Source organism: Aethalodelphis obliquidens, unplaced genomic scaffold, assembly GCF_003676395.1.
Source record: "Aethalodelphis obliquidens isolate GAN/ISIS:26980383/991018 unplaced genomic scaffold, ASM367639v1 scaffold35, whole genome shotgun sequence".
Taxonomy (NCBI): Eukaryota; Metazoa; Chordata; class Mammalia; order Artiodactyla; family Delphinidae; genus Aethalodelphis; species Aethalodelphis obliquidens.
The window spans coordinates 12,896,777-12,913,668 of NW_020837979.1; the positions used below are offsets into that span (position 1 = coordinate 12,896,777).

Here is a 16,892-nt window from a genome sequence, read left to right on the forward strand (position 1 = left end):
TAAAATCCTTCATGGTGACTGACGTCTGCTCTTCTTGGCTAGCAGCAACCTTCTGTAAAAAATATGTGCTTGACTGAACGTACTCCCCCTTCACCAAAATCACATATATACTGATCTTCCCCCCTGCCTCTTTAGAGCAGTTTCTCAGAGCTATCTGGGATGCTGTCTCCCGGGCTGCAGTCCTCATTTTGCCTCCAGTAAAACTTAACTTGCTCCTCTCATGTTGTGCATTTTTTTTAAGTCGACAAGGGGAAATTCAGCTCTTAATGAGATGAATAGAGTCCAATTAGTTAATGAACCCACAGGATAATATTACCTATCGTTAGAATGAGACAGAGTTCAGCATCAATTATTTTCCTTTTTTTGTTTGTTTGTTTTTGTTTTGTTCATAACAAGTAAGCACTGAAAAATCTTGTTTCCATAAATAAACAATTGGTTTTGTTACAGCAGAGTCACTGAATCTTTTATCTTTTTCCAAAATTTTTTCGGCCAAAAAAACCCCAATCACCCCATAATAGTGACCCATGATCAGAAGGTAATTTTAATGATCTATTAGTTGCTTTGTTATTTTGCAACTAACAAAGTACCACAAAGTAAGTAGCTTAAACCACAGGAACGTGTTGTCTCACAGTTCTGGAAGCTAGAAATTCGGGATCAAGGTGTTGACTGCGTTAGTTCTTTCTGAGGGCTGAAAGGAAGATCTGTTCCATGCCTCTCTCATAGCTTCCAGTGGGTTGCTGGCTGTCTTTGGTGTTCCTTCAATTGTACAAGCATCACCCCTATCTCTGTCTTTATTTTTGTTGCAGCAAAAATAGAAATGAAGTTTTCCTTCTCTTGAGAGCAAGGAAAACAAAGGGAACAGTGAACAGGCCAGAGAAGAAACATAACCAGGCCTGAAAGAGTTAATCACCCCTTTGTTTTATTTTAACTGTTACTAATCTGTAGCGTCTGTAACTACATTTGTTCTTCACAAAGCTAACCTCACTCTCTGACACTATGTACATTACATTCTGCACCTATCACCCCTGACTCTGTGTGAGTTACATCCTGTGCCTATCACTACATTCCCTATGCCCCTTGGTAAGAAATCACTCCCGCTGTAGCTTCTGCATTTCTAAAGAAGATCCCCCGCGGATAAACCAGAGACAAAGGGTCCCAATTACCAGAATGCTGGACCCCAATTACCGGGCTGCCTGACGCCAGCTATGACTGTTTTGAAATAATGCAAAGGAAAAATAATGCAAGACCTTCACTATTTTGATCCTTATCACATACCCCGCCTGTGAGCCCCACGTATAAAATCTTCTCCAATTCCCCAAGGAGGGGAGGGGGGGCACAGTTCTTGAGGCACTAGCCTACTGTGTCTTCCCTTTGCCTGGCAGAGAAAAATAAAGCCATCTCTCTCATCCTCCAACATCTCTGTCTCGGTATTTCTGTTCGGCATCGGTGCACAGAGAAGCTGAGATCTGGCAACATTTTCACTTGATGTTCTCCCTGGCTATGTGTCTGTAACCAACTTTCCCCTTTTTTAAGGACACCAATTATATTGGATTAGGACCCACCCTGATGACCTCATATTAACTCGTTTACCTCTGTAAAAACCTTATCCCCAAATACAGTCACATTCAGAGATACTGGGGATTAGGACTTCAGCATATGTAAATTTTTTGGGGGGGTGGGGAGATTCATTTCAATCTCTAACTGTTGCCAGCTCTAGTAGGTCTTCTTCCAATTATGTTGGAAGGAAAGACTCAGGAAGCACTGACCTGCACGTGGATTGGTCATGATCTTTAGAGTTATTTACTTCTCAATTTCTGGAATCCACCGAAATAGGCTTTATACTACAGCCTATCAAGTAGCTATCAACTGCATTGTTTCTCTCTCACCAAAAGCATTTGCCTACCCTGATGAACTTAGAAAGGGTTGGGGAAATAGAAATATTTTTAATTACCATACAAATTTACCAAAACAATATTTTGATAAAATATTTTTTATCTTATCAAAGGCTTTACAGGGGCTTCCCTGGTGGCGCAGTGGTTGAGAGTCCGCCTGCCAATGCAGGGGACGCGGGTTCGTGCCCCGGTCCGGGAAGATCCCACATGCCGCCGAGCGGCTGGGCCCGTGGGCCATGGCCGCTGAGCCTGTGCGTTCAGAGCCTGTGCTCCGCAACGGGCAAGGCCACAGTGGTGAGAGGCCCGCGTACAGCAAAAAAAAAAAAGGCTTTACACTTTGTTTTCATGACAACTTTGGAGCTAAAGGTTTCCCTCATGTGATTCACGGAAAATAAAAAGACTGCCAACTAACCTCATTGGCAAAGGCTTCAATGTCAAACCAACCAGCAAATCAGGCTTCCGTTCTGTTAAAAAAAGAAGTCTGATCCCTTTTGCAAGTCTAATGAACATGTTAATGTACATCCCATAATAACTGTCTCGCTTCTGAATTCCAGCTCTGCGGTGGAGAGGCAGGTAGAGTGAGGAGACTTGGGAGTCTGTCCTGAGGAGCTCTGCCTCTAGTACTCTCCCACATGCCCTGTTTCCCAGCATCTCGCGGACTCTACTCAGGAGAAATGCATTCTTTGGCAATTCCGAAGCAGACGGATCCTAAATGAAAACTATTTGGGCGTTTCTCTTTGACTGCACCACAGTAAGGTACAGGAGGGTGGGAAGTCTGCTGTTTTGTTTCAAAGCAGGAAAAGAGCAATTATGAAATGTGGGCTGGGGACGGAGAATCTGTGTGAAAACTTGACAAAGGCATTTGTTCTTGGGCAGACCTGTCTCAGGAAAAAGGATAAACAGGCTTTCAGGATCTGGAAAACAAACCCCTTAAAATTATGTGTATCCTCTGTTGGCGGGAATGTAAATTGGTGCAGCCACTATGGAAAACAGTATGGAGGTTTCTCAAAAAACTACAAATAGAATTACCATATGATCCAGCAATCTCACTCCTGGGCATATAGCCAGACAAAACTGTAATTCAAAAAGATACATGCACCCCTATGTTCATAACAGCACTATTCACAATAGCCAAAACATGGAAACAACCTAAATGTCCATCGACAGGTGAATTGATACAGAAGATGTGGTACATATACATATATACAATGGAATACTACTCAGCCATAAAAGGAATGAAATAATGCCATTTGCAGCAACATAGATGCAACTTGAGATTATCATACTAAGTGAAGTAAGTCAGAAAGAGAAAGACAAATACCATATAATATCACTTATACGTGGAATCTAAAATATGACACAAATGAACTTATCTATGAAACAGAAACAAACTCACAGACATAGAAAACAGACTTTTGATTGCCAAGGGGGAAGGTGTGGGGGGGGAGGGAGGGATTGGGAGTTTGGGATTAACAGATGCAAACTCTCACATATAGAATGGATAAACAACAAGGTCCTGCTGTATAGCACATGGAACAATATTCAATATCCCGTGATAAACCATAATGGAAAAGAATATGAAAAAGAATGTATGTATATGTATAACTGAATCACTTTGCTGTACAGCAGATATTATTAAAACATTATAAATCAACTATACTTCAATAGAATAAATTTTTAAAAAGTTATGTGTATCCTTAAGGACAGTCTTTACGTCCCCCCAGAGGTATGAAGACCCTGATTGAGAACTACTGAACTGTGGTATATTCACCAGATAATACTACTATACAGCATTTAAGTTAAATGAACTAAATTTACGTCTCAGCATAAATCAAACTCAAAGACATTCAATATGATAATATTTCTGTATATTGAAACATTCTCAAAAATTATATACAGCTAATACATATATATATATATATATATATATATATATATATATATAGTAAAAGTATTAAAACAGAGAGGGGCAAGTTGAAAATAATAGGATAGAAAAAGATATCGTTCAAACAGAAAACATAAGAGAGCTAGAGTGGCCATATGAATATCAAACTAGACTTCAAAACAAGGTATCACCAGAGATAAAGAGGGACAATTTGTAATGATAAAAGGGTCAATCTGTTAAGAAAACAGAACAATCTTAAATGTGTATGTATCCAACAACAAAGCTTCAAAATATACAGGCAAAAAGTGGACAGAGTTAAAGGGAGAAATAGACAAATCCAGGATCATAGTTGGAAATGTAACATCCTTCTTTCACAACTGATAGACAAAAACCCAATTTTTGCTTCTGGGGAGGAGGCAAGTTATTTGAGGATGCTGCAATTGTATCTGTAACGTTTATCTGAAGCAAATATGACAAAATGCTAACACATTAGTTTTGAGGGGTGTTTTCTGAGGAACATATGAGTGTTTTATATTATTTGCTCTATTTTTTCAGTGTCCAAATGCTTTTGTAACTTAAAAAAAAAAAGTGAATGGAAGAAACATTTAAGTGAATGAACAATAAATGAGGTGCAGACATCAATGTCACCTCATCCAACATTACTCCAACTCCCTACCCTCCCCAGCCTACCCCCCCTCCCCCGCCCCCCTCCCTACCTGTGAGTCTTCCTCTGATAAGCATGTCCTTAAGTGGACCAGGCACTGAACACAGGCTTACAATCTCTTCCTGCTACGGGCTGTATTCAAGCTGTCCCAAGCTTGAATGCCCTCCCAAAGCTCCTTTATAGCCCACACCTGCAGAAGCCACCTCTCCATAAACCCTTGCCAACTTCTCAAGCCCCATCCTGAAGTTCCTACACCACCTGAATTAATGCCAGTGTTTTCTTCCATCTCCTTAAATATGCGCCTTCCCTAAAGGTTCAATATCCTCTTCTGCTCCTCCCCTCCACTCTACCTGTGTTTGCAATCAGACCCACTCTCACAACTTAAATTATTTCCCCCTTGCAGAGGCTGCCTCCCCAGCCCTGGCCCCTCACTTGAATTCAAATCCTGGCTCTCCAGCTGCATTCAGGATGCTCCTGTTTGAATGTTCTCGACATTAAAGATCTGTAGCAAGTTGACGCAACTTTACAGCAAATGTGTGTCTGCACCAAGAGAGGAGAATGACACAGCGTGAATACAAGTTGTCAACCAATATGTGGGTTTTTCCCATCACAGATCAGCTTCTTACTCTCTTCACCCCATCCAAACTGTGACTAAGGCTCCCCCAAGCATATTTTAAACATCATCTCAACTTCTTCTGGCCTCCTGGGTTGCCTTCCTCTCTTTGCTTTTGAAGTCTTGTGGTTCATCTTGATATGTTCAGAGATGGACATAGTTTTACTTATCCTATTCGGCATTCTGGGAGCACTTTTGATCTGATCACTTGTGTCTTTAATTGTAGAAAATCATAAGCAATGATTTCTTCCATTTTTCCTTCTCCATACTCCCTTTATTCTCCTCTTTCTGAAATCCCATTAAACATTTCACAGTGCTGATTCACATCTCAATAGCTTTTCAAACTGCTTCTGTCTTTATCTCCTTGCATTGCAGTCTCTGTGAATTCCTCAATGCTAGTTTCCATTTCACTAATTGTCCCTTCAACTATGTCTAATCTAGAGTGTATCCTAGTTTATATCTAATCTATATATAGATTTCATTTCCAGTGTGCTCAGTATTTATCAGTATTTATTCAGTTGTTCTTGTTTAATTTCTGCATTTTCTACACCTTCTTGTTCTCTGTTTCAAACTCTTTTCAGGTTGTTCTATAATTTGCATCTCTTCTGGAGTGAACTCCCATCCCGATTTTAGTTAAATATCTTTACATATATTTTGAATTTTGAGTGTCTATGTAATCTCATCTTGAATGGGAACTTTAAAAAATCTCTCTCTGTTTATACTGCATCCTGCTGGGTTTTTTCAGGGCCCACCGTCAGAACCAGGCCTTATTCTGATGGCTCTGGGCTCCTGTCCAGTGGTGACACTGCCACAGCTCCAGTCTCTGGCCTGCCTTCCCGACACTGTAGGGGAGCAGCCCTATGTGAGTCATGACTATGGAGAAGCGCACAGCTTTCTCCAGACTTTCACCAAGAGAAATCCTGACCCAAGACACAGACTCAAGAACAGATCCCAACAAGATGGCCCCAGATTTCAGCCCTGGTTCCACCCCTACATCCAGGATGACACTCATCTTGCTTTTGAATGCATCTATCTTCTCCCCTTCCTCCGTCTCCTTCTTTTACCTTCAACCATACCATTACTACGTATTAAAACATGGTATCAGCACCATCTTGATTAGAAGTCAAGTGCCTCATTCTAAGCAACCTCTCTCCTAATTCTTACCTTATCTACAAACCAGCCACTTTGTAAAGCCTTTCCCGAGCACTCTTACCTGAAATGAGCAATCTCTACCTCCTCTGATCTGCTTTACGCTGCATTTAGCTTTTACAAAACAAGGGTTTCTTGAAGACCAAGTGTGTGCCATGGTCTATTAGGCACCGCAATATAAACGTGAACAATACCAGGTCACTTCCTCAAGACATCAAGGGTCTGGTCATCAAGCTGGATGAGCAAACAAACCATTGCTGTGCAGAATAAGTGCTTCAGTCCAGGGATGCCCAAGGTCCAGGTGACACTGAGAAGCATATGGTCTGTACTGCCTGGGAGCACAGGGAGGGGGCAAGGGGCTGAGTCCATGAGGAGGAGATGCTTGAACTGGGTCTTAAGGAAGAGGAGTTTACTAAGCAGAGAGCAGAGCTGAGAACAAGCCAGGCTAAAAGAATAGCATGGAGGCAATGGCACCGAGGTGGAAAGGAGCAGGGCCCCTTGGAGAAACAGAGAGGCACCAAGCCTAGAAGGTGTGAAGGAGGCAAGTGGGAGGGGACAAAGATGGGCTGCAGAGACGAGTGTGCAGGGCCTCAGACAACATCCGGGATCCCCCAGTTTTCTCCTAGGGACCATGGGAAGCCCTTGCAGGATGGAGCACAGGGTTGGCAGGACAAGATCTTCACTGAAAGGGACCAGAAGCACTGGAAGAGACCAGAGTAGAAGTGGGGTGGCCAGTTAGGAGACCACTGCAAAAGTCCAGACAAGAGATGACAGTAGCCCCATTGAACTTGGGAGTCTTGGGGGGTGGAAAAGTGGAAATGGCAGAAGTGAGGTAGAATTAAGAGGTATTTGTGATTGAGATAAAGCAAGGCTCTGATAATTCTAGAGTTCAAAGGCCTTTCTAGGCCCAAACAAGCTAACTCTGTCCAAGGAGACGGTAACGTCTCTTGGACCGGCAAGGGGAGATAGCAGGCAACTTCCAACACCGTGATTCTGGGTTGGCCCTGAGTCAGCGTCTTAGGAGCTGATTAATTTCCTACCACTGCCCTGCGCAGTTATGCATTCTGAATAGTCTTTAATTAATGTAAAAAAGTATTTCCATGGCTTAAGAACACACACCTTGAGAAAAAACAAAGACCTGTTTAAATTCAGCATAGAAACGGGTTGCTCTCTTACCCTCTCTCTCTCTCTCTCTCTCCCTCCCTCCCTCTCTCTCTCTCTCTCTCTCTTTCTCTCTCTCTGGATATCTAAAAATAAGGAGTTTATTTGACAGAGTGCTACAGTTCCCCTTTCTTCATCCACCCCATGTGAGTGCCACACAGTGTGGGATGTGGAAGCTTACCTGGCAGGTCCCACCCAGCCCTCTGCACACCTGGCCCTGCAGCAAACAAGCATCCCCAGAACTTACACAATTGCATCTGTTCTCCTGTTTGTTGCAGGGCGGATGTCATTGTGGTTTCATTGAGAATCTACGAGTTCTGCGAAAAATATCATTGGGGTCGCAAAGCCTCCTTGGTGGGTTTAACATGTTGCCCTGACATCCCCCCATCCTCTGTCATGCTCTGCACAAAAGGGGCTGCCACACACATGGCTGACACTTTTCTTAACTGCAAGGCTGGAAGACCTCCAAACCAGCTGCAGTTCACTTCCAGGAGACTGGAATAGGACGATTCTATTTTCAAGTCTTGTACCTCAGAATCTGGCCATCATCGTACTCAGGGACCTGGTTCCCAAGATCCAAATATCTGCAGGTCGACTCTGGCTCTCCTCCAATGCTTCCTCCACCAGCAAGTTATGCCTCTGTGGCTGACCATCCTCTTCACCACCTCCTGATTGCATCTTTTGGCCAGAAGGGCCATCTAACATTCCTGCAGTGGGAACAGAGACGAAACAAAATGGGAAACTATCTAAAAAGAGGATTGCCTTGTCAGTGGCCTATCTGGACTTGGCTGTTCCTTTGTCACCCTCATTGATGTAAGTTAAGGCACAGCACTGTGTCTACACAGCCAGGAACACACACACACATATATTGATATGCCAGGGGACCCACTGCTGTGTGCCACAGTCATATTTACAGTTACAAAGGGTTTTCTTTCCCCAACCTGCCTGTCTTCCATCTGAAAATGTTACATGTGCATGAGTGACTCCTCAATGATACAGATACATTGTATCTACTACAGCCTTACTAGTAATTGCAAAAATTGAGAAACTGCTTAAATGCCTATTAATAGGAAAACTAAGTTAGGGAACACCCATATAAAATGCACCTCTTTAGAAATATGGAGTAGATCTACAGGTGCTGACATGGAAAGCTTTCTTCTGCTGTTAGACAAGAAAGGCAAGTTGCAAAAAATATGTGTATAGTACAACCATGTGTCAAAAATGATGTATAAACAGCTGTTTATGCATAGATTATATCTGAGGAGCACACTTAACTGTTAACAGTGGTTTTCTCTGGAGAATGAATGATGGCGAGGAGAGCTGAGACAGGGAAATTTCCCCATACTCTTTTTTGTATTGTCTGAAGTTTTCCAAGAATATATAACTTTTGTAATTTAAAAGACACTTTTAAAAACATGTCTAAATATAAATGGTCCACGTTAGAGTAAGCACCTTGGATGCTTTGGGCGGAGAGCGGGGGGAGAGGGTTGAAATCAAAGTAAAAAACAACAAAAAAAAAGCCCACCCAACACTTAAGTTCAGACCGCACGAGGGGAGTACAGTTCTGCAAACACATCTCAGCCCAAGCTGTGATGTGACATGCGACCTCGCGGTGGAGGGGGGGGGGTGTTGTGGGGGTGGGCGGGGGTGTGTGTCTGGAACATAGTTCTCGCCACTGCCGCGGGGCAGAACTCACGGGTCGGGCAGACACCTGGAACAGATAATGCCAGGTGGCTTGTCTCTAGAATCAGGAAGCAGCAGCATGAAGGGCACCCACTATGGGATGCAAAGTGGGAAGACCCTGAAGAAATGAGAGAGGGCGCCCACTATGGGGCGGAAGGTTTCCGGACAGCAGCAGACAAAAAAGAAGTGGCCAAGTGTGTGTCAGGTTCAGACAGGGAGAACTGTCTCCACCCAAGCATTCACCCAGGCTGCACACTTGTCCCCACCAAGCAGCCATAGACAGAGGTACAGAGGAGTGAGGTCCAAGTCCCCTAGCACGGGAGCGGGGCCCGGGGCAGAAACAGAACAGCATTCCAGGCATAGGGAACAGCAAAGGCAAGAGGAGCCCACAGTTCAGACAATCTCAAGTCCTGTGGGAATGCAGTGGTAGGTGGATGGGAAAGACCAGAGCAGAGGCTTGGGAGGAGCCAGCACCCAAAGGCTAGGAGCCAAGCCAGGGCTGAGCTGCCACGCAGTCCTGCAGGTCATGGAAGTTTGCGGGAGTGACACCATCGGATCGCCTTTCGGAGAAAAATGCTCACAGCAGGGTGCCTGGGGGACTGGCCAGGAGAGGGGCTGATGTGGAGGCTGCTGAGTGGACGCCGGAAGGAATGAGGCTGTGTGGCCAGGTTCAGCTGCTGGGGAAAGCCTGAAGGGTATGGTCAGCAGAGGTCACACAAGGCTTGAGTGGCTGCTGCCCCTTGGAGTTCTGGAGGAGTGGGCCAGTCACGAACTCCTCTTCAGCCCTCAGGGCCCATTTTACGGCCCCAAAGCCTCAAGGTGCCGGTGCTAGGGCCACTTTAAGTGAGGGCAAAGGAAGTGGACACTTCTCTCTCCTTCCTGCTCACTCACCCTCCCTTCTTGAAATCTCTCATCTCTATCCTCCGCCGCTGTCACACCCACAGGAGAACCATTCCAAGGGCCACTTCCAAGCCCCTTTCCTTGTCCTCAAACCCGTGGTTCTCAACCATTCCCAGCTTCCCGTCAAGGCTGCCTCGACGGCCCCCATTCACGGCCCCCAGCCCCCTCTCTGGGCTGGAAGGTGACAACCGCGAAAAGGAGGGCGACTCTCTCCTCCGCGGGGCTTCACGTGACATCACATCCTCCGAACGCGAAATCGGCTCCGCGGCCGGCCGAAGGGCGCAACTTCCCCGGTCGGCGTCCCACTGGCTCCTGCGCTCCTCCGCAGCTTCGAGCCGCTAGCGGAGCGGCGCCGCGGGGAGCGCGCCATGGCCTCGCCGGTGACCGCCCTGCTCCTGCCGCTGGGCCTGCTGCTCCGTGAGTTGGCGACCCCTGGGGAAGACGGGGCCGGGGCTGGCGGGGGGCGCGGGGCTCCCGGCTCAGCCTCACTACGTGTGCCCCGCAGATGCCGCCACGGTCCTCGAGTCATTCTCGTTCCGGATGTCGCCGGTGCAGGTGCAGGCTCGCCTGGGCGAGAAGGTGAAGCTGCACTGCGAGGTGCTGCAGTCCAGCATGACGTCGAGCTGCTCCTGGCTCTACCAGAAGCCCGGGGACGCCTCCAGACCCATCTTCCTAATGTATCTCTCCAGCACGCGGTCCAAGCCGGCCGAGGGGCTGGACACCAGTTACATCTCCGGCACCAAGGCCGAGGGCGCCAACTTCCACCTCACTCTGCACCGCTTCCACGAGGAGGACCAAGGCTACTATTTTTGCTCGTTCATGAGCAACTCGGTTATGTACTTCAGCAATTTCGTGCCTGTCTTCTTGCCAGGTCCGGGCGCCAGGAGCGTGGCACCCCTCGGTGTGGGGTTTGGGGCTCAGTCTGAATCCATTTTTCACACGCTTCGAGCCTCTTAGCGCCCCTCGGGGCTACTTAGATACTGTTCCCATTTCACAGATGAGGAAACTGAGGCTAGGGCTAGAGTGCGACTGGATAGGAACTGAAGATGGCTTTTTAGGTCCGGTTGATCTGGGCTTGAGTTCCGGGCTTGTGTGATCCTGGGCAAGTTGTACTTAAATTCTCTGAGCCTCCCTTTGCTGGTCATTAAAATGCGGGTATCACCTCCAAGCCCACGAGGTTTCCGGTGGGGCCCTGGAGAGAGGCCGGGCGGAGGGGAACGGGCCCTGCATTCACGTCCGAGGCGCCGGGTACGGTTCGCGGACCAGGAGGTCCCACCCCATCTCCCCTGCCCTGAGCGCAGAGCTCCGCGAGGGCGGCGGTCTACGGCTCCTCCAGCGGAAAATCGGGAGGAGGCGCCCACTTGGCCAAGGCGCGCGGAGCGGTGGGGAGGGTTCGCGTGCACAGCTCCATCCCGGCCCCTAACCACTCTCTGTTGTTCCCGCAGCTAAGCCCACCACGACGCCGGCGACGCCACCAGCCACGCGGGCGCCCACCAAAGCGTTGCAGACTGTGTCTCCGCGCCCAGAGGTGTGCCGGCCCTCGGCGGGCAGCGCAGGTGAGGCGGACGCGGAGAGAGCCCTCGCCAGGGGCAGCCCTGATCCTGAAGGTGGAGCCGAAGGCAGCCCGAGTGGTGGGGAAACCGAGAGACGGAGCCGGGAGAAGGAAGTGCCCCGGCTGGCTGGGTGGGGTGAGGGATCCCGGGCCCGCTCCTAAATGTCGGCGTCTTCTGTGTCGTCAGTAGACACAAGGGGGCTGGATTTCTCCTGCGATATCTACATCTGGGCGCCCCTGGCCGGGACCTGCACCATCCTTCTCCTGTTATTGGTCATCACGGTCATCTGCCACCGTCGTAAGTCCTAGGGAATCGCGGCGGGGAAAGTCAGCCCGACTCCCGCCCTTTGCGCGGCTTCGCTCTAGGCAGCCCTTGCCGGGAGTCGGGGTTGCAATTCCTGGGATTCCGAGCTGCTCCGCAGGGCCAGGCGCAGCCTTTGTCTTTCCTGGAGAGAGAAAGCGGGAAGACCCCCTCGCGCTGCTCTTTCCACTCTCCGGGAGGTTTTTAGGAAGACAGTGCCCCGGAGCGGCAGCAGCAGGGGTGGGATGTTCCATGGGCAAAGCCTGTAGCAAGCGCACAGGTCTGGGCTTATTACAAACGCCTGGGACAGGGGGCAGTGGGGGGGTGGGGCGCGGTGGGGCGGGGGGGGCTCTGTGGCCCTGGGACTTGTGCCCGGTAGGGCTGGTTCAGAACCACAACAGGCAGTGGTTTATCCTTGGTCCCCCTGCTTGCGAGCCCCCCACCCCGTCTTGGATCCCACGCAGGTGATTGTACTAACCCACGTTCACCCACATCTGTATTTGCAATGTTTTTTATTTAACATCTTTATTGGAGTATAATTGCTTTACAATGGTGTGTTAGTTTCTGCTGTATAACAAAGTGAATCAGCTATACATATACGTATATCCCCATATCTCCTCCCTCTTGCGTCTCCCTCCCACCCTCCCTATCCCACCCCTCTAGGTGGTCACAAAGCACCGAGCTGAGCTCCCTGAGCTATGCAGCTGCTTCCCACTAGCTATCTATCTTACATTTGGTAGTGTATATATGTAATGTTTTTTAAATTGATACAAAGAGGGATAGGAAAGAAGCCCTCACCTGGACTCTCAAGAGTTATAATCTTACTTACTGTATAGCAGAGGGAACTATGTTCAATATTTTGTAATAACCTATAATGGAAAAGAATCTGAAAAAATATATACGTATTATTTGTATAACTGAATCACTTTGCCGTACAGCTGAAACTAACACAATATTGTAAACCGACTACAATTTTTAAAAATTTTAATAATAACTATTAAAACCATAAAATATAAATATTATACATGCTTGCTTTACAGTTTATTTCTTTATAGTATAAATTAATCTTCACAGTGTCAATCATCATTATGCACTAATGTCATTTTACGAGTCTATGTCCTTTTTTATAATGTCGATGTAGTTATTGTTTGCTTTACATAAAATAGTCATAGCCACACTAGAAAAAAAAAGTTATAATCCTAAATAAATAGGAAAAGTGAAGGAGAAACCATATTTGGGAACTATTCGTCGTGATGGGGCAGACGCTTTAACCCTTCTTTTTCCTTATCCAGGGAACCGAAGACGCGTCTGCAAATGTCCCAGGTGAGTCTCTTATAACCTCTGGGCCTGCTAACCCCAGGCAGCCCTGGACACAGGTCCTGGCTTCCCAAGCAGCAGATGGTGGGAACCTTTCCCATGGCAGTGGAGTCCTGGGGGCCAGGGAGTCAGCATAGAGCCTGAACAAAGAGCGGCAGAAGCCTGACACTGGGGAGAAAATGGAGGCCCGGGTCGGGCTTAGCGGGAGGGAAGTATGACTTCAGGAAATGTCTGTCTTATTTGGTCTAGTATCAAAACGCCCATCTGAAGGATTCCCCCGATTAATCCTAGCTCCTCCAAAGACCTGAGGTCAATTTATCTGGATGATTCCAGCTGGGTCTTGTATTTTTCTTAAGAAAACTTATTTTTTCCTGTTGGCTTGGCCTAGCCTTTTTTGAGAGACAGCCAATTTTATCACCTGAACCAAATAAAGAACGGCCTCAGTTCCTAATTTCCCTGTGGCAATTCGGGGCCTCGATTTGCTGCCAAGGACTGCAGTGGGAAGAAAGGAGGACCAGGGGTTAGGGGCAATTAGCTATCTGGCGGTCCGACTCCCTCATCCAGTTCCAGCCCATGATCGTTCTGAAGTGATTAGGAAAAAACAAAAACGAAAAACAGTGTCTGGAAGAGAGGCCTCAGTCTCCTCCCTCCTTCGAGCTTCGGCCACGCAGCGCTGCGCTAACATCTAGCAAGCGCCCACTCTAGCCCAGCTCTGTGGCGGGACTTATACCCAGGGTCTGCCTCATGCTCACAGCAACCCCACGGGGGAAACACCGCAGTGCCATCTCACAGATCACTGGCTCAGAGATCAGGAAACCTACCCAAGGTGGCAGAGTTATGCTTACACTCCAATTATCAATAATATTGAATAATAACAACCATTCGACGAAAGCCTAAAGTGTACCAGTGCCATATATCACTGGTACACTTTATATATATATATAAAAAGTTTCAAGTTTCATAACAACCTTTAAAATAGTTACTGTGACCACCATTTTACAGACGAGGAGACTGAGCCTTAGGACGTTTAGTGACTTGTCCCAGGCCATACTGCTAGCAAGTAGCAGAGCTGCAACTGCTATTCAAAGCCCAGGCTCCTCTCTGTGGCTGGGGTCCGAGGCAGAGGGCGTTAACGATAACCAACTATATTCAACAGTTCCTTTCGGTAGGCGAAAATGTTTCAAGTTTTATACCTGGGGTTCGCATTTCACACTCCTTGATATTTCTCTGCAGGAACCCAAGTTCACTGTCTTATACATCATTATTTTTAACAGTGGAAATGGAATGAATTTCCAATGCATATACTAGAGGTGATATACCAAGGGGATGAAGACTCTTTAAAAGCAGAGAAGGATTTTTAGCAACTTCAATATTCGGGGTACAGTTGGGAGCTTTTGGAGGAGAATCGTCCCTTATCTCTATCTTTTCTGAAAATTCTCATTTTGAAATGAGCCACTGAGAATAAAACTCTGCCCTGAAATACAAAGCTATGCAGGTTAAAAATCTGCATAAAAATATGAGGAACTCACACACGAGTTAAAAAGCTCAGTGATGACCAAGGGCAGCTCAGCTTCAACACAGAGGTTTGGGAGGATGGTGTGTGTAGACATCACACTCACGATGAATCAGCCCGTTTAGAAGGTGCCAGCCCAGTACTGAATTAACACATTTTTAGTGCAGCATCAAATTTGGGTTGTCAAAGGGACTTTCAGGTAAAGCAGCTCTGCTTGGTTGACGACAGTGGTTCTTTCACATCCTCCCCTATCACTGTGATCCTCCTGAGGGCTGAGAATCAAGTCAGATGATGGCTTGGTTACCAGCCTTCTTCTCTCACCCCCGTGGGGACCTTGACAAAGTCTCTAAGAAGCTGGGCTAACTGGCTTCAGATCCTGGCTCCACCGCCTCCTAGTTATGTGACCTTGGGCACGTTGTCTAACTTCTCATCCCCCGTGGCTACCCCTCAGGTTGCCATGAGGATGAAACAAGGTGGTACAAGGAAAGCTCTTGGCAGGCTGCTGAGGTCATTCACCCGGTGCCATGCTGGTGCCGCAGGGACAAGTCCTCAGACCCCATGAAGGCTAGGAGGTTGGTGAGGGGTGGGTAGACACGGGTGGATGCTGCATCGCATTGCAGGGGCTCTTGCTGCAGTGATGGTCACCTGCCTCTCTTCCAGGCCTGTGGTCAGACAGGGAGGCAAGCCCAGCCCTTCAGAGAGATGCACCTAACGTGGCGACGGGCCCCGCGTGACAGCCACTACAAGACTTCAAACTGAGAACTCTCCTGACAGGGAGAGCAGGAGTCCTTCCCTTTTGGTTTCTCCAGCCTTCCTTCCTTCCCTATGTATTCATTCTCATTAGTATTGTTTTCCTGGGGGTGGGGTGGGAAGAGTTAACTTTTTCTTTACGTGTTTACTTTGATTGACACAAAACGAGACTCTACCATGTCTAGGGTACACCGCAAGGGTTATAATACCATTGTGCTCCCATATTGGGGTAAAGGGGAGGTAGGCCAGAGCTACCGCAAGCTGTGTTCTCGGAACCAGGCTGTGAGGGCTGGCGGGGGCCTCGGCACCCACTCAGCCCCAACCTCTTCCCCAGCCATTTTACAAAGGAGGAGGCTGAAGCCCGGAGATGGGCAGCCGCTGTATCAGAGTCCCAGCAGGGCTCAGGGCTCGACCTCCACACAGTCCAGGTCTCTCTTCTGGAGGCCTCTGTCTCAGAATGGGGAGCTGTGTCTCAAGCCTCAAGAGAACAAGTGATTTTTTTTTTCCTTTTTTTTTTTTTTTTTTTTTTTGCAGTACGCGGGCTTCTCACTGTTGTGGCCTCTCCCGTTGCGGAGCACAGGCTCCGGACGCGCAGGCTCAGAGGCCATGGCTCACGGGCCCAGCCGCTCCGCAGCATGTGGGATCTTCCCGGACCGGGGCACGAACCCGTGTCCCCTGCATCGGCAGGCGGACTCTCAACCACTGCGCCACCAGGGAAGCCCACAAGTGATTTTTCTGAGCACCTGTGATAGACCCATTACTGCGCCCAGAGCCCCGAGGAGGTAATGAAATAAGACAAGAGAACTTGACAGAGTTCTATGATGTAGCTGAACAGGATCAGACCTTTTAATAATTAAGCGTGAGACAATACAGACGACAGGAATTCCTCAAATAAAGTGGAAGGGGTGAACTGAATCCTGGAAAAAGAACAACTAGAAGAAAACCTCTGTGAAATCCCAAAGTGGAGGCAGGATGGTTCTCCCAGCCCTCGCGTTGCAGAAGGACCCATGAAAGAGGAGAGGCTGCCCTTTGCAAACAAGATTTGAGCACCAGGAAAGCTGAATGGAAGTCAGCTCTCTCTAAACTTGAGCTTTTGTATTTGAACATGCTCCTGGGATCATCGGTGAGTTTTTATAGTTTGTAAAGGCAGAATGGTGACAGCAGCTGGTACAGGCCCTGGCCTCCCCTGGACCAGCAGATGTGGGAACGTAGCAGACAGACTCTGGTGAGGAAGCTAAGAGCCCAAACTGCAACCCTACACACGCATTTCCTCTCTTACCGTGTTGTAGAAGAAATGCATGCTCATTGGAAGAAAAGACTTAAATAGATAAGGTAATAAGAGTCACCCATAATTCTTTACCTCAGGAATAATCCATTGTTAATATTATGGTGTACATTCTTCCTGATTATTTTCTATGCATATATATAAAATATATACTTTTTAAAAATGGGATTGCACTATGCATTTATAAGTGGCTTTAATAAACAAACATTTATGGCAAACTCTTTTTT

At 47.4% G+C, this 16,892-nt stretch overlaps 1 protein-coding gene across 2 annotated transcripts; it reads left to right on the forward strand.

Annotated features, from left to right (window-relative positions):
- The first annotated feature begins 9,903 nt into the window (after window positions 1-9,903).
- On the forward strand, window positions 9,904-15,780 carry CD8A (CD8 subunit alpha). 2 transcript variants are annotated; one of them, XM_027129109.1, is made up of 6 exons: window positions 9,904-10,364; window positions 10,453-10,818; window positions 11,393-11,503; window positions 11,690-11,797; window positions 13,093-13,123; window positions 15,291-15,780. In XM_027129109.1, the coding sequence occupies exons 1-6, from the start codon at window positions 10,316-10,318 to the stop codon at window positions 15,340-15,342; spliced, it is 717 nt and encodes a 238-aa protein (XP_026984910.1). In that variant the 5' UTR covers window positions 9,904-10,315; the 3' UTR covers window positions 15,343-15,780. The 2 variants fall into 2 exon arrangements, with proteins under 2 accessions (XP_026984910.1, XP_026984909.1); XM_027129108.1 differs by having other exon boundaries at window positions 9,910-10,364; window positions 11,687-11,797.
- The last annotated feature ends 1,112 nt before the right edge of the window (window positions 15,781-16,892 follow it).

Coding starts and splice junctions, on each gene's coding strand:
- CD8A (XM_027129108.1), top strand. CDS start 10,316: ATGGCCTCGCCGGTGACCGCCCTGCTCCTGCCGCTGGGCCTGCTGCTC. Junction 10,365..10,452: donor GCCGCTGGGCCTGCTGCTCC/GTGAGTTGGCGA, acceptor TGTGCCCCGCAG/ATGCCGCCACGGTCCTCGAG. Junction 13,124..15,290: donor CGCGTCTGCAAATGTCCCAG/GTGAGTCTCTTA, acceptor CCTCTCTTCCAG/GCCTGTGGTCAGACAGGGAG.